At 34.0% G+C, this 16,086-nt stretch overlaps 1 protein-coding gene across 13 annotated transcripts in view; it reads left to right on the top strand.

The window, feature by feature from the left end:
• The window catches only part of LOC114333162 (long-chain-fatty-acid--CoA ligase 6), a 176,428-nt gene that overhangs the window by 146,959 nt on the left and 13,383 nt on the right, over positions 1 to 16,086 (top strand). For all 13 annotated transcript variants that reach the window (XR_007700395.1, XR_007700396.1, XM_028282995.2 and 10 more), the window contains exons 5-10: positions 156 to 355; positions 412 to 612; positions 723 to 940; positions 8,972 to 9,122; positions 10,882 to 11,160; positions 14,886 to 15,029. Coding sequence is in view for 11 of the 13 variants with exons in the window: in XM_028282995.2 (XP_028138796.1) it covers positions 156 to 355; positions 412 to 612; positions 723 to 940; positions 8,972 to 9,122; positions 10,882 to 11,160; positions 14,886 to 15,029 (1,193 nt within the window). In the remaining 2 variants the exon portion in view is untranslated. The remainder of the gene's footprint in view (positions 1 to 155; positions 356 to 411; positions 613 to 722; positions 941 to 8,971; positions 9,123 to 10,881; positions 11,161 to 14,885; positions 15,030 to 16,086) is intronic.

The following is a 16,086-nucleotide window of genomic DNA, read 5'->3' as shown; positions in this document are numbered from 1 at the left end:
CAAATCATATATGTTTGTTGGAAATCAAATCATATATGTTGAAAATTTGGTGTACCTATATCTCGGTTGAATTCCCAGTTTCTTTGATTGTTTTTTTTATCCTTTTTTTTATTGATGTTTATTTTAAACAATTTGATTGTTTTTTTTTTTTCTAGCCGAAATCACTACGGTAGTTTGTGATGACGACGCAAAATGCAACCTTCTATTGGAGAGATCCCCAAGATGTCTCAAGAAACTGATAGTTATGAGAGACGTCAGGGCAGCCACCAGACAAAGGGCGAAAAACAGAGGAGTGGATATAATCAAATTCACGGATCTTGAAGAGTTGGGAGCGAAAACAAACCACCCAGAAGTTGTAAGTAACCAGCATAGTGTCCTAAAATTAAAGTAACTAATTTACAATATTTTTAGCCTCCTAAACCTAGCGATCTTGCAACGATATGTTACACTAGTGGAACAACTGGCAACCCCAAGGGTGTGATGTTGACCCACGAAAATATAGTGGCCTCTATGAGTGCCGTAATAATGCAGTTCGGTGACCATAAACTAAGAAATAACGATATTTTGATATCTTTCTTGCCGTTGGCGCATATGTTGGAGAGGTGTTGTGAGGTAAGCGATTTTTTATCTCAATACCCACATTTTAATGGCGCAGTCAATAGTATTATCGGCGGTTGCATTATTTATTTTTCTCATTTGAAATATCTAATTTAATGTTTTAGAATGCAATGTACTGCGTAGGGGGAGCAGTTGGGTTCTACTTAGGAGATATAAGAAGGTTGTCAGACGATATGAAAGCCCTAAAACCCACAGTAACCCCAGCAGTTCCTAGATTACTCAATAGGATATACGACAAGGTGCAATCAGACATTAGTGGAAGTTGTGTTAAGAAAACTCTGTTCAATATGGCGCTGAGCGCCAAAGAGAAAGAACTAAAAAGGTTAGTCTTGATACTAATATCTTCTTCTTATTATTGTGCCGTCTTCTAAACGAACGTTAGGATCACTTCTTTAAACTATTTAAACAAAACATGAAATATCTGTACAACACTGAGAGGTTAGTCCAATCTCTGATATTCCTCAGCCAAATTTCTTCTTTCTTCCCAAGCTTTTTCTTCTCTCTACTCTTCCTTGAATGGTGACGTGTAGCAGAGAATATTTATCGTTTTGAAGTATGTGGCCCAGACTGTTATAAGCTTTCTGCCATGTCCAATTCGTCTTAACACTTCTTCGTTTGATACTTTTGAAGTCCAAGGAATTTTCAGAATACGCCTATATAGCTACATTTCAAATGCCTCCAATATTTTTACGAATTGGGCTTTCAGATTCCAAGCTTCTACTCTATATAGTAGTTGCGACCAAAGATAACATTGGACGAACCTCAATCTGATAGCCAAATTTAATTTCTTATTTGTAAACATTGACTTATATTTTAAAACGTTTTTATAGAATTGGCTTTGTCTTTGTCACTGTCTCCGCAAATTTTGTAATCCATTTTAAACAGAGTTCTAGGCTACCTAGGCACCTGAAATTTTCAGAATAGCTCAAAACTTGCTAACAATGCAATATTTAACTGCTACTATATGGATAAATTTTCTTCTTCTTCTTCGTGAGACTAGGATTACTCCTGTTTGTCTACCTCTTATTCTGTTTCAGTTGTTGTTGACTGTACATTGTCTTTCCACTTTTTCAGCGGCCTTCCAACGGGTCTTCTGCACCACGGCTTGTTGTTTTTACAGATGTTCGCTAATCTATATGGTTCCATTCGGTTTACATGTTCGTTTCAGTTTTTCATTATGGATAACTCGATTTTTTTAATTTCAAACTATTTTAAAAATGTGACTAATGCAATGACATTTAGATTCATATTGATCTAACTGTGAGTTTATAATTATTGCTCCGAGGTATTTATACTTGTCGACCTTGTCTAACGGTTTACCCTCCAATGTCATGTATGTTGTCAACAGGGTTTTTTGAGATCACTATGTATTTGATTTGGTCACAGGAAAGAAGTTTGAGGATAAAGAGACTTGGTGGTGGTCAAATGAAGTACAAGGAAAAATAAAAGAGAAGAGAAAATTATATAAAAAGTGGCAAGAAACCAGATCGGACATAGATCTTCAAAACTATATGGTCGCCAAAAAGGAAGCGAAAGTAGTAGTAGCAAAGGCTAAAGCAGAAGCGTATTCAAACCTATACGATCAACTTGATACCAGGGAAGGCGAAACGAAGATATATAAAATAGCCAAACAGAGAGCAAAGAAAGCAAAAGATTTTAATCAGATTAGATGTATCCGAGATGAAAATAATAAAATACTAGTTAACGAAAGGGATGTCAAAAAGAGATGGAGAAACTACTTTGACAGCTTATTAAATGAAGAATTTGACAGACAGCCTGTAGAGTCAACGGAGCCCACATAACAATTTCATGTTCTTAGTAGATTCATAGAACATACTTTTCAGAAAAAGTATATACTTAGAATATGCCTAATTACTATTGCGAATGTGCAGAGCATATACTGAGTATATACTACATTACAGTACTTAAACGTTCTATGTATATACTTAGAATGTACTACCGCACTTCTTTTCAGTATATACCAAGAACATACTTTTTAGAAGATTCTAAGGAGGTGCTATAAACCTTCTATTTATATACTTAGAATGTACTATCGCACATATTTTAGTATATGGGAAGAATATTCCAAGGAAGTGCTATATACCTTCTAGTTATATACTTAGAATGTACTATCGCACATATTTTTAGTATATGGGAAGAATATTCCAAGAAAGTGCTATATACCTTCTATGTATATACTTAGAATGTACTATCGCACATATTTTTAGTATATGGGAAGAATATTCCAAGGATGTGCTGTATTTCTCAGAAGTATGTTTTCAACATCACCCAATCTCATCCTATAGGTTCTACCAAAGAATAGTAACACACCCACAGGGTGTGTTAGTATTCTTTGGTTCTACTAATATATTATGTTTACATATTCTAATTGCATATGAGAATGTAGTTATTACATTCTACAATATTACGTGAAAAGTAAGTATAAAATATATAAACTTTAGTTAGTTATATAGGTTCCTATGTATAATAAATATTATATGGGTAAGTAGCCTATATATAAAATATAAGTAATATATTTAGTTATTATGTGCACATCAAAATAAAAATGCTGCTTATATAATTATATAATAGCCAAATATATTATATGTATGTAAATTACTAAAATTTATAGGTATCTATATACATTATACATACTTTTACTTACTAGGTATTTAGGAAATATATTGAAGTACCAATATGAATTTATTATTTTCAAACTGCTTTTTATGTTCTTAAAAATGTTTTAGTCCTTGTAGCTAGAAATACTTGGTCCTTCCTAACAGCGTAGACATAAATGCACTGGAAACTATTTTCATATTTTGCTCTTTTGTTACCTACCCCCTTCCCTTGTGCAGGTATAAAATGCAATGCAAGGGTCAGAATGACAATGAATGGCCGTTTCCGGATTCCCGAAAATTATTTTACTTATGGTATAAACTCGAATCAAAATGGTATATTCATTTCAACTGAAAACGAAACGAGAATTTCTCATTTTTCTTCACAATAGAATTAAGTTTTAAACTTTTTACCATACAATTAAAACGGTTTAAAAAAAATGAATTAGATAGTTCAGTAGTACCTACTAAAATACATAAATTTTATTAATTATTCTTAACGCGAAGTTGATAATCTATAGGCTCACATTATTCTTCTTCCTATAGGTACGTACATACAGTATATTATTTTTAGATATTTTAAAAGTATATACAAGTAGGTATGTGTTAAGTATATACTTTTGCATATACTTACGCATATACTAAGAATATTCGATTAAGGTATATTCTAAGAATAAACTTTTACGAACATTCCGAGATACTACGTACCCGAATGTGCTCAGTATATTCGGTGCAAGAATATTCTTTGAGGCACATGCAAAGAACATGAAATTTAGAATGTTTTTTATGGTACATGCTATGCTTGTACTATGCATATACTAAAAAGGATATACTTCGACGAATGTTGGTAGGATATGCTTAGAACATGATGCGAACATCATTGTTATGTGGGAGACAGTAGCAGCAATGGTCACCAAAATAACCAACGAGGAAGTGGCTCAAGCGCTTCAAAAAATAAAGAAAGGAAAAGCGGTAGGACCAGATGATATTCCTGGGAAAGTATGGAGAGCATTGGGACAGACAGGAACAAGGTGGCTAGCAGGTCTATCTAATAGAATTATGGAAGTTGGACAAATGCCAGACGAATGGAGAAGCAGTATACTGGTACCTGTTTACAAAAACAAGGGAGATATACAACAATGTACAAACTACAGGGCTATAAAACTGCTTAGCCACACCATGAAAATATGGGAAAGAGTAATTGATAGACGGATACGTGAAGAGACCGAAATATCCGAGAATCAATTTGGCTTTATGCAGGGTAGATCAACAACAGATGCAATTTTCATTATAAGGCAGTTGATGGAAAAATACAGGAGTAAAGAAACAAACGCTCATATGGTATTCATTGATCTTGAGAAAGCATATGATAGAGTTCCTCGAGAGATTCTGTGGTGGGCACTCAATAAGAAAGGAGTCCCTGGTGAATATGTAAAGATTGTGAGGGATATGTATGAGGGAGTAACGACTAGTGTTAGGACAGGTGTGGGAGAGACTGATAAATTTCATGTGAAAGTAGGATTGCATCAAGGTTCTGTGCTTAGTCCGTATTTATTCTCATTACTTTTGGACCAGATAACAGCGAAAATACAGGGTAACATTCCATGGTGCTTAATGTATGCTGATGATGTCGTGTTAGTAGGAAATAGTGAAAGAGACTTAGAACAAAAACTGGAACAGTGGAGACAAGCTTTGGAGGAAAAAGGTTTAAAACTTAGTAGGACAAAAACAGAGTATTTGGAATGTTCATTTAAAGATGGAGCTACTACAAATAAAATGGTATCTTTGGATGGTGAAATGATTGAAGAAGAAGAAGAAGAAGAAGAAGAAATATGCTTTATTGTCACTGAAAATACAAATTTTATGGACAAAGCTTAATTAAAGTCAGAAAAAATAAATAAATAATATCTAACAATAACAATAACAAATACAATTTTCTGAAATTTGATAAATCGTCAATATAAAAAAAATATACATAAATACAAAATATAAGTTAATAAAGTAAAGAAAAAAAAACAAAATCGATATATTGCAACAATTTATAGAAATTGCAAAGTGAATATACAACAAAGTAAACTATTTATAGACATAGGAACTAATAAGTTTAAGTTGCTGCATGTGACACCCAAATATAGATAAGTTTGGTTACTTGTACATTACTGTAATTTCTTAGTTAGTCATTAAGAAACTCTTCTACTGAATAATATGGTCTTTTAGATAGATGAGCTTTTGTCATTTTACGGAACTTGGGGAAAGATGTTGCAGACTTGAGTTGTAAAGGAAGATGGTTGTATAGTTTTTTTGCGGAATATAATATAGATTTCTTTACTAACTCAGAGGACGGGATCGGTAAATAGACATCAAAATTTGAATTTCTGGTGGAGTAGTCATGACGAGGCCTTGCTGGAAAGACATGCATGTGTTTACGAATTAAGCAAACAGTTTCTAAAATATATAAAGATGTAAGGGTTAAAATGCCGTGATCTTTGAAGTAACTTCTGCAATGTGTTGTTCTTCTGAGGCCAAACAGATACCTTATTGCTCTTTTTTGTAATTTAAAAATAACATCTAATTGGGCAGCTGTACTAGAACCCCAAAAAGGAAGACCATATCGAAGATGAGACTCGAACAAAGAAAAATATGTTAGTTCAGAAGATGCTAAATTGAGTTCTTTCGAAACAGATCTTATAGCATAGCAGGCTGAGGCGAGTTTCTTACTTAACACATCGATATGAAGGGACCATTTGAGGTTGCTGTCTAAAAAAATACCAAGAAATTTTACAGAATAAACGGTAGAGATCTGGCTGTTATTAACAAGCAGGGGTTGAAGAGCACTTTTATAGGATAATGCTACTGTCTTATCCACGTTAAAAGAGAGTAAATTAGAGTCAGACCAGGTTTTTATCGTAAGCAAATCAGAAGTTATAGTTGCATGAAGAGATGCAATAGTTGAGTTGCTCCAAGTGATACTGGTATCATCAGCAAAAAGAAAAATTTTTCCATCGATTTTTAAGTTAGTGATGTCATTTATAAAGATAAGGAACAGTAGAGGACCCAATACTGAACCTTGTGGTACTCCACATACAATGTTTTTGAGACTAGAGTCAGTATCATTTGCTCTAACTAGTTGTTTCCTATTATTCAAGTAAGATTGGAACCAATTCAAAGAAATACCTCGAATCCCTTAGAAATTTAGTTTTTTAATCAAAATGTCGTGACTTACACAATCAAAAGCTTTGGCATAGTCACAGAAAACAGTGGCAGTATAAATTGTATAGATTGTAAAAAGCAATAGTTTTAAGTACCTTGGATCGGTATTGCAGAGTAATGGAGAAATAGATGGAGATGCATGCAGTAGAATTAGGGCTGGATGGATGAAGTGGAAAGAAGCGAGTGGTGTGTTGTGTGACAGAAAAATTCCAATGAAGCTGAAGGGAAAATTCTATAAAACAGCCATAAGACCAGTTATGACGTACGGAACTGAATGTTGGGCAGTGAAAAAGAAAGAGGAACAGCGAATGCATGTGGCGGAAATGAGAATGCTTAGATGGATGAGTGGAGTGACAAAGAAGGATAAAATTAGAAATGAGTATATTAGGGGAAGTCTAGGTGTGGCACCAATTGATGCCAAAATGAGAGAGCATAGGTTAAGATGGTTTGGTCATGTTCAACGTCGAGACGTTAACCACCCAATACGAAGAATAGCTGAAGTGCAGATTCCTGGAAGGAGTAGGAGAGGAAGACCAAAGAAGACCTGGGGGGAGACGATAAGGCAGGACATGTTGGTAAAGGGGATTAACATTGATATGGCCCAAGATAGAATTGTGTGGAGAAATGCAATTAGGTAAGCCGACCCCGCATAGAGATAAGGCAAAGAGAATGATGACTATGTATTTGATTTATATTTATTGTTAGTCCCATCTTTTTGCTTTCTCTGTTAATGATTTCTAGGAGAATTTGTAAATCGTCTATATTCTCCGCCATGATTGCGGTATCGTCTGCAAATCTTATGTTATTAATGATGCTCTCTCTCCAATCCTTACACCTTCAGTTCTTTCCCATAGTCCTGAAATACTACTTGGAAGACATACACATTAAATAATTGTGGCGACAGCACGCATCCCTGTCTGACCCCTCTTTGAATTTCTACTTGGTTTGTCTCACTATCTTCCACCCGTACGAATGCTGTTTTATTGTAATATGCCTAGATTTTTGACTAAATTAATATCCTTGGGATCTATAACTGTATGTTTTTTATGCTGGGGCCACAGTAACGTCTAATTCAGTTAATAAACGCATTATTTGCGTTACAGAGATGGCAAATAATGCGTTAATTAACGGCATTAGACGTTACTGTGGCCCCAGCATTATAGGTGTATGATTCAATGCATGTATGAGTTTACCATGTTGAACTCTGTCAAATGTATTTTTTGAAATCTATATAGGTAACATTGTAACATATGGATACGTTTTTTATATTATTACCAATATCTAGTGCTAGTGTATACAGAGTGGGTCAAAGAAATGAGTCCACCTTGATATTTTGCAGTATTAATTAGATTTTAAGGAAATGACGAAACAGGTCGATTTTTTATCTAAGGGGGACACATTTTTACGGTACATACATCTGTCATTTGTCAATCCCTTCCCTTCTACTTCCCCCCACCCCTTATTTTTAAATACGGAATAGGGGTTGTGTGCTAGCTCATTTGAAAGGTTATTCAATTCTCTATTCAGTAATATAAACATTAACGTAATTATTTATACAGGGTGTCCAAGAAAAAATTTGTTTAATTAAATTAATTGACACAAAAAGAAGGATGTATGTAATTTATTTAATTCAAAATACATTCTACTGCTGTCATAAAACAGAAAAAAATGTTTTTTGATAAATAAACATTGCTTTTTGCTTAATTTCAATGTTCAAGCTGCCACCCATCTGCCTCTTGGTAGGTTGAATATTGAATTTAAGCAACAAACAATGTTTATTTATCAAATAAACATTTTTTTCTGTTTTCTGTCAGCAGTAGAATGTATTTTGAGTTAAATAAATTACATACATTCTTCTTTTTGTGTCAATTAATTTAATTCAAAATAAATTTTCTTGGACGCCCTGTATAAATAATTATGTCAATGTTAATATTACTGAATAGAACCAATCAATGAAAAAATAGTGGAGGGACAGCTTAGATGGTTCGGGCACGTGTGTAGAATGTCGAACGAGAGGCTTACAAAACGAGTGTTCGAAACGAGAGTGCAGGGGAAAAACAAAAGAGGAAGACCAAGAGTTATGTGGATAGATGAAATCAGGAAAGAAGTCGAGAAGAAGGGATTGACATTGGAAAGTGCAAGATCGGAAAGCATGGAGACTACAATGCCAAACTCAACTCCACCAGTCTTACACCTAAAGGTAGAAAGGCTTAGTACTAAGTAAGTAAGTAATAGTACTGATTAGCGAATTGAATAACCTTTCAAATGAGCTAGCACACGACTCCTATTCCCTATTTAAAAATAGGGGTGGGGATGTGGAAGGGAGGAGGTTGACAAATGACAGATGTATGTACCGTAAAAATGTGCCCCCCTTAGATCAAAAATCGACCTGTTTGGTCATTTCCTTAAAATCTAATAAATGCTGTCAAATATCGAGGTGGACTCTTTTTTTTTGCCCACTCTGTGTATTCAACGGTATTAATCTACAGATTGTAGAAACAGCTTTGACTAATGCACAATATTTTTAGGGGAATCGTTAGGAAAAACAGTTTTTGGGATATGTTGGTGTTCAGAAAAGTCCAAGAAGGCATGGGAGGACACCTTAGGTTAATGTTGGTAGGCTCAGCACCATTGGCTGAAAACGTGCTGACTTTTGTTCGCTGCGCCTTGGGATGCATTGTAAGTAGCTTTTAATGTTTTATGTAACTATCGACATACTTAATTATTAAACAATGTTTCTATTCCAGTACCAGGTTGTGAGGTTCTTTAATCTGGATGTTCTTCTACCTCCATGATGTTATCGCTTTCAACGATGTATCTTCTTGGACCTCGCTTTCCAAATATTTTTCCTTGTAGAATCGCTTGTAGGGATTTAGAGCTGGATTCGTATCGCATGTGTCTAAAGTATTGTCACTTTCGAGATTTGAGAGTGGTCAGTACCTCTCGGTTCTTCCTCATTCATCTGAGGACCTCCTCATTTGTGACTCGATCAGTCCACGAGATCTTAAGAGTATTCTCCGATATAGCCACAAGTCAACACACATTTTCGTTCAAGGTCCATGCTGCAAGAAAAAAAAAAGAACAGAGAAGACGTAGCATAGTAGCGTTCTAGTAGCTTTATGACAAGCAAGAGTTTATAGGTCTTGAAGAAGGCCTTCATCTTACGGTTATTTCGCATTTTTTGGCTCCTGATTTTTTTGGAATAATGTGGTGTTGGTCCTTAAGGGACGGAAGGGCCAACTCTCGAACTCAAGAAAAACACTGATTCTACACTATACTTTTATTTATAAAAAATACAAGTCCATGATCGTAGGACTTAAGGAGGTGTTGCTTCGCGGGACGTCGTTCAGACACCCATCTCAAACAATAATATTTAATTATAATAATAATTCGTCTTAAAATATCCTCGTCTTTTATACCTTTCTTTCATATCGGACTTCATAATTAAGGTATACCTGAGAATTGCTTCCTACTGCAAGGTTACAGAAACAAATTACATCAATTAGTTACACTACTAACCTTCACGTTGTTTATAATTAAAGAATCAACACCTCGTTAAGAGACCTACTTATGATTAAATCATTATGTAGGATTGTAAATAGTTTACCTTATATTTTAAATTCCCCTGTATATCATTTTTCTTAATTATTAGTACGAGAACGGGATAAGGGTCTCACACATATGGACTTTGGCCCAGATGTGCAGAACGAATTGGGGATTACGGCGACGGTAGCGGACTACTTTTAACTTTATAGTTTTAGTTTATTGGAAAAGGACGGCGGCGGGTCGGTACATACTTTGAACCAATTTTAATTGGGTTCTTTCACAGGAAAAAAGAGATTAGCCTAAGAGGGTTTGTTTTAGCGTAGGGAACGAGAACGAATACATTTAGTCGATTTTAACATCATAAACGCGACGGACGTGTTCTTAGGGATAATAAGACGTAAAAAGACGAATTAAGACGGGTATTATATTGATTAGTCGCAAATTATCTATAAATACATTTCTTTTTTTGTAAGAATAAGAACACGTAAGATTTTAGTCGCATTTACACAAGCACTTTTACATTTCGTCAATTTAATAGTATCAATAATTTAGCTATCTATTTTATTAATTAAAACTGTTAAACATCAAACGGACTTTTAATACGATTGTCTTTAAAGAATCCCTACAATTATATACATTTTAAGATACATATATAAGTGGGTTATACCCTTACTGTGCAATATACTTTATGCTGTGCTTGTTCTGAAATTCTTGTTCTATTATTTACCTCTTCTTTTAGCTCAAAGGTGTTATCTCTTTGGTCTTCAAACTACTAACATATTCCGATATACTTATCAGAGTTAAAAACGACCCCAAAGACTCCTTTCTGGTAGAAATGTGTTTCCTCCCTGAAATAACATCAATAATTTAATATTTGCTCTATATATTGTAGGTAGTTGAAGGCTACGGTCAGACCGAATGCACAGCCCCAATTTCGCTGACCATTCAAGGAGACCACTCTCCTGGCCACGTTGGCCCACCGGTAGCATGTTGCTGCATTAAATTGGTAGATGTTCCAGAAATGGAGTACTGGGCGAAGAATAATCAGGGTGAAGTGTGCGTTAAAGGAACCAACGTATTTCAGGGATACTACAAGGACCCAGAAAAAACCGAGGAGGTAATTGACGAGGCAGGATGGCACCATACGGGTGATATAGGAATGTGGTTACCGGTAAGTAAATCTTCTTCTTAACAGGCTTTACAACTCGGGGTGAGTCTTCGCCGCATCTACTATAGCCCTCCATTACATTTCATTTCACATCGTTGTATCCCAACCCTGGATAAATTAACTTTAACATCACCCTTTCATCTTTTTCTGGGACAGACTACTGATTGGAGATGTTGAAAGAGTATATATTCGTTACAAAGTACTCGTTACTTACTAATACCGAAAGTAACGGTTACTATACAGAGAAGCAAATCGTTACTTTGATTACTTTGATTACTGTGATTACTTCGTTACTTCGTACCAATCGTATCAGAGCGAGTAACGACTATAGTATCTACTTTTATTACTCTGATTACTTCGTACCGATCGTATCAGAGCGAGTAACGACTATTGTATCTACTTTGATTACTGTGATTACTTCGTTACTTCGTATCAATCGTATCAGAGCGAGTAACGACTATTATATCTACTTTGATTACTTTGATTACTCTGATTACTTCGTTACTTCGTACCAATCGTATCAGAGCGAGTAACGACTATTGTATTTACTTTGATTACTCTGATTACTTCGTTACTTCATACCAATCGTATTAGAGCGAGTAACGACTATTGTATCTACTTTGATTACTTTGATTACTCTCATTACTTCGTACCAATCGTATCAGAGCGAGTAACAACTATTGTATCTACTTTGATTACTTCGATACTTCGTACCAATCATATCAGAGGGAGTAACAACTATTGTATCTACAACTAGTACACTTGATTACTTTCTGTCAATCGTATCCCAGCGAGTAACGGACGGGACCGGTATTTTACGAGTGTTATCGTTATCGGTATGAAGCGTTTTAAGGGTGTGAGGGTGAGGAGTAGAAGATGAAACAGAGGGAAGTATAATGGTATACGTAAAATATGTAATGTATGTCATTAACAAAAATCGAATGCGAGAACCCTATATTTTTATCTAGATCTACGCCATTTGCCGATGTAGATTAGATAGTAGATCTTGTTATATCGGAATATCTATACAAAATACCTACCTACCGAGAAATATGATTCTCGATATGATTACCGGTACTCAAATACAAAAGTAACAAAAGTAATCATAGTAATCAAATCATTTTTATCCCTTAAACAGATCGGTGAAGGTCGTTGTTATATCGGAATACCTATACAAAATACCTACCTACTTAAATACAAAAGTAACAAAAGTAATCATAGTAATCAAAGTAACGAATACTGTAAATGATTACTTTATACAAAAGTAACGATTTGTAACGAATACTTAAAAGTAACTATAATCAACATCACTACTACTGATATTCTACCGTCTGGTCTCTCAAAAAACACTGTCTTTAACGATCTATCTTCCTCTGATCTTTCCACATGGCCTGACCATCTTATTCGGTTAGCTTTTATAAGTATATCTAATGATGTGCTCACTGCCATATAGCTCACTACCTTCTTTACTCTCTTGCTAATTCATCTCTCTTAGAGCTAAATTATTATTCTGAGAACCTTCCTTTCAAATACCAGCAGCTTATTTATTTTCCGCTGATGTAGAGTCCGCATGTTTCACATCCATATGTAACTACTGGGCGAGTAATTGCCATGTACAGTCGTAATTTAGATTGCGTTTTTAGCAGCTTAGATCTTAATCATGGTGATAGAGAGTATAATGCTTTATTCCCTGCAGCTATCTTTGCTGAGACCTCTTGTTCTATATAGTCCAGAAAGCCATTGCGCATCTGCTAGGAAAAATATTCTGATTCAGATTTTTTGCACAATCTTACTCAAAAAGGACTCCTTTTAACAAATTTGCATGTTGCCAGGTCCAAAAGTGGGTCAAAAATTTTTTAAATGTTTTTTTTTGTTTTTTCCTAAAATTATTTTTTTCATCCAACAGTTTTTTAGGTTTTTTGGATCATTCCAAACAGAAAAGGTCTTTAGTTACTTTTCTCTAAAGTTGATAGTTTTTGACATATAAGCGACTAAATATTTAAAAATTGCGAAATCGGCCATTTTTAACCCTTAAAAACTATGTGAAAAACTGAAAATTTCAATGTTGCCAAGGTAGATAGATATTCTTTACACATTGATTAATGAAATCCCGAAGAGTTTTTTGCAATACAAGATCGAAAACCCCTTTGTTTTCTAATTTCTAATCAAGCGACCGCTACACTATTTTCAACCGTTGCGTATACTATACAACAGTGTATGTAATATGCGTAAACATAATATGGTGTATTCCACGAATATACGTCGTTTTGGATTATCGCGACAACGAATATTTTAGTGTGCAAAATAAGAAGTACGAAAGTATTTTGCTCTAATAATTACTCCAATAAACAACAATATAATTTGCAATTTACTTTCGCTCTTCATATTTTGCACAGTAAAATATTCGTTATCGCGATAATCCAAAACAGACGTATATTCGTGGAATGGGGTATACCTAATATGTACGGGAAAATATTCTGATTCAATTTTTTTTATCATCTTGCTTGAAAATGTTCCCTATTAACAAATTTGCATGTTGCCAGAATCAAAATTTGGTCAAAAAATAAAAAAAAACCTTTTTTTAATTTAAAATGTTTTCCGATTACATGATACATGCAACGGTTGAAAATAGTGTCGCGCCCTCTTGATTAGCAATTAAAAAACAAAGGGGTTTCCGATAATGTATTGCAAAAAGCTCTTCGGGATTTCATCAATCGAAGTTCGTAAAATATCTACGGACCTTGCTAACATTGAAATTTTCGGTTTTTCACATAGTTTTTGAGGGTTAAAAATGTCCGATTTTGCAATTTTTAAATTTTCAATCGCTTATATTTCGAGAACTATCACATTAAGTAAAAAGTCACTTAAGATCTTTTCTATTTGGAATTATCCAAAAAATCTAAAAAAATTGTCCTACGCAAAAAAAAAATTGGGAAAAACAAAAAAACAGGTTTAAAAATATTTTTGACTGCTATTTGATCTTGGCAATATGCAAATTTGTTAATAGAGGACCTTTTCAAGCAAGATGGTAAAAAATAATGAATCAGAATATTTTTCCGCAGATATATTTACGCATATTACCTATACATGCAGCGGTTGAAAATAGTGTCGCGCCCGCTTGATTAGCAATTAAAAACAAAGGGGTTTTCGATATTTTATTGCAAAAAACTCTTCGTGATTTCATCAAACGATGTTTAAAGAATATCTACCTACCTTGGCAACATTGTAATTTTCAGTTTTTTCACATAGTTTTTCAGGGTTAAAAATGGCCGATTTCGCAATTTTTAAATCTTTAATCGCTTATATGTCAAAAAGTGTCAACTTTAGGGAAAAGTCACTAAAAATCTTTTATGTTTGAAATGATCCAAAAAAACCTAAAAAAAACTTTGTTCGATGCAAAAAAAAATAATTTTAGGAAAAAAACAAAAAAAAAACGTTTAAAAATTTTTGACTCACTTTTGGACCTGGCAACGTGCAAATTTGTTAAAAGGAGGGAGTCCTTTTTTAGTAAGATTGTGCAAAAAATCTTAATCAGAATATTTTTCCTAGCGGATGCGTAATGGCTTTCTGGACTATATGTGGTTGTCACCGCTAAGTAAATGTAGTGAATAAAAACGATCCATAGTACCTACCTATCTACCAGAACAATATAATACAAGTAAAAGTATCAACAACAACGAACTGATTTATCGTACTTTTTATAAAATATTAATTTTTCGTTGTTTCAGAATGGATGTCTAAAAATCATCGACAGGAGGAAGCATATCTTCAAACTTTCGCAAGGAGAGTACATAGTACCAGAAAAAATAGAAAATATTTATATTCGTTCGCAGTACGTTAGTCAAGTTTTTATATATGGAGAATCTCTTAAAGTAAGTTCAACAAACATTTTGTATTATTTTCTAAGGTGAGCTAAATAATCATGCTGATAGGTTTTTTTGAAAAACACTTTAGTCAAAATATTGCTTACACTGTCCAATGAGATACCTAAGGCTTCTATTAAATCTCTTTCAATCAATCGACAATTTTATAATATGATATAGGTACTGTATTTTTTGTATGATTTCTGGTATGGTTCGCGGTTCTTGGACATTTACTACGGTTGCCTACTTCGACTGTGGTGGGGAAACTTAAATGTTTGACTTGCGTCACAAGAGTACACAAGCCCATTTTTAAATTTTTTGCGGTAATGATCTTCGATCTTTGAATGTGTACTATTATGTATGTATGTGAATTATTTGTGTTATTACTTATCTTATATATCCTACATAGTTTACTTTATATTTTTGTATTTGAAATTTTGGTATTGTTTCCCGTAAAAACTTATTTTGAGTTGTCCATGAAAAGTTATTTATTATAGTTGTACATCGTACCTATTGTAGGAGCTTAAATAAGAATATATATTTATAAGGTAGGTTAAAATGTTAAAATTTCATTATGTATTAACGTAATAATAATGTTGATGACATTTTAGAATGCCAGCTACAGGCTGCCCAGCTAGCAAGATAACGTTACATTAACGTTAAATTTAGGTTTTTTTGTATTGTTACGTGACATCTATCAAAACATGACGTTACTGATACGAAATTTTAATACGTATATTATACGTATGAATTTATTCGTTTCTGAAACGTGGCTCTTTGGTAGGTTTTAATGCGTATGAATTTATTCGTCTATAACACGTGGATTTTTGGTAGGTATAGACACGTATAAGATCTCGTTTGAGATTGCAGCGCCATCGCGTATTTATTTTGAACCTTTCATTAATGCCTAACCTTACATTTCCGTGATTAAAATCGTGTTTGTCTTTATGGAGTATGGAATTATGTAAAAAAAATCGAATTATTATTGTTGTGTGCCTCAATGTGATTCTTGGATAAAGCGTACCTAATAGTAATTTATCGTTTCATTCTTTCCCTAAATAAGATA

This window comes from Diabrotica virgifera, chromosome 8 (genome assembly GCF_917563875.1).
Source record: "Diabrotica virgifera virgifera chromosome 8, PGI_DIABVI_V3a".
NCBI lineage: Eukaryota > Metazoa > Arthropoda > Insecta > Coleoptera > Chrysomelidae > Diabrotica > Diabrotica virgifera.
Note: the sequence above shows the minus strand (reverse complement) of the source record. Positions and strands in the feature narration are given on the sequence as shown.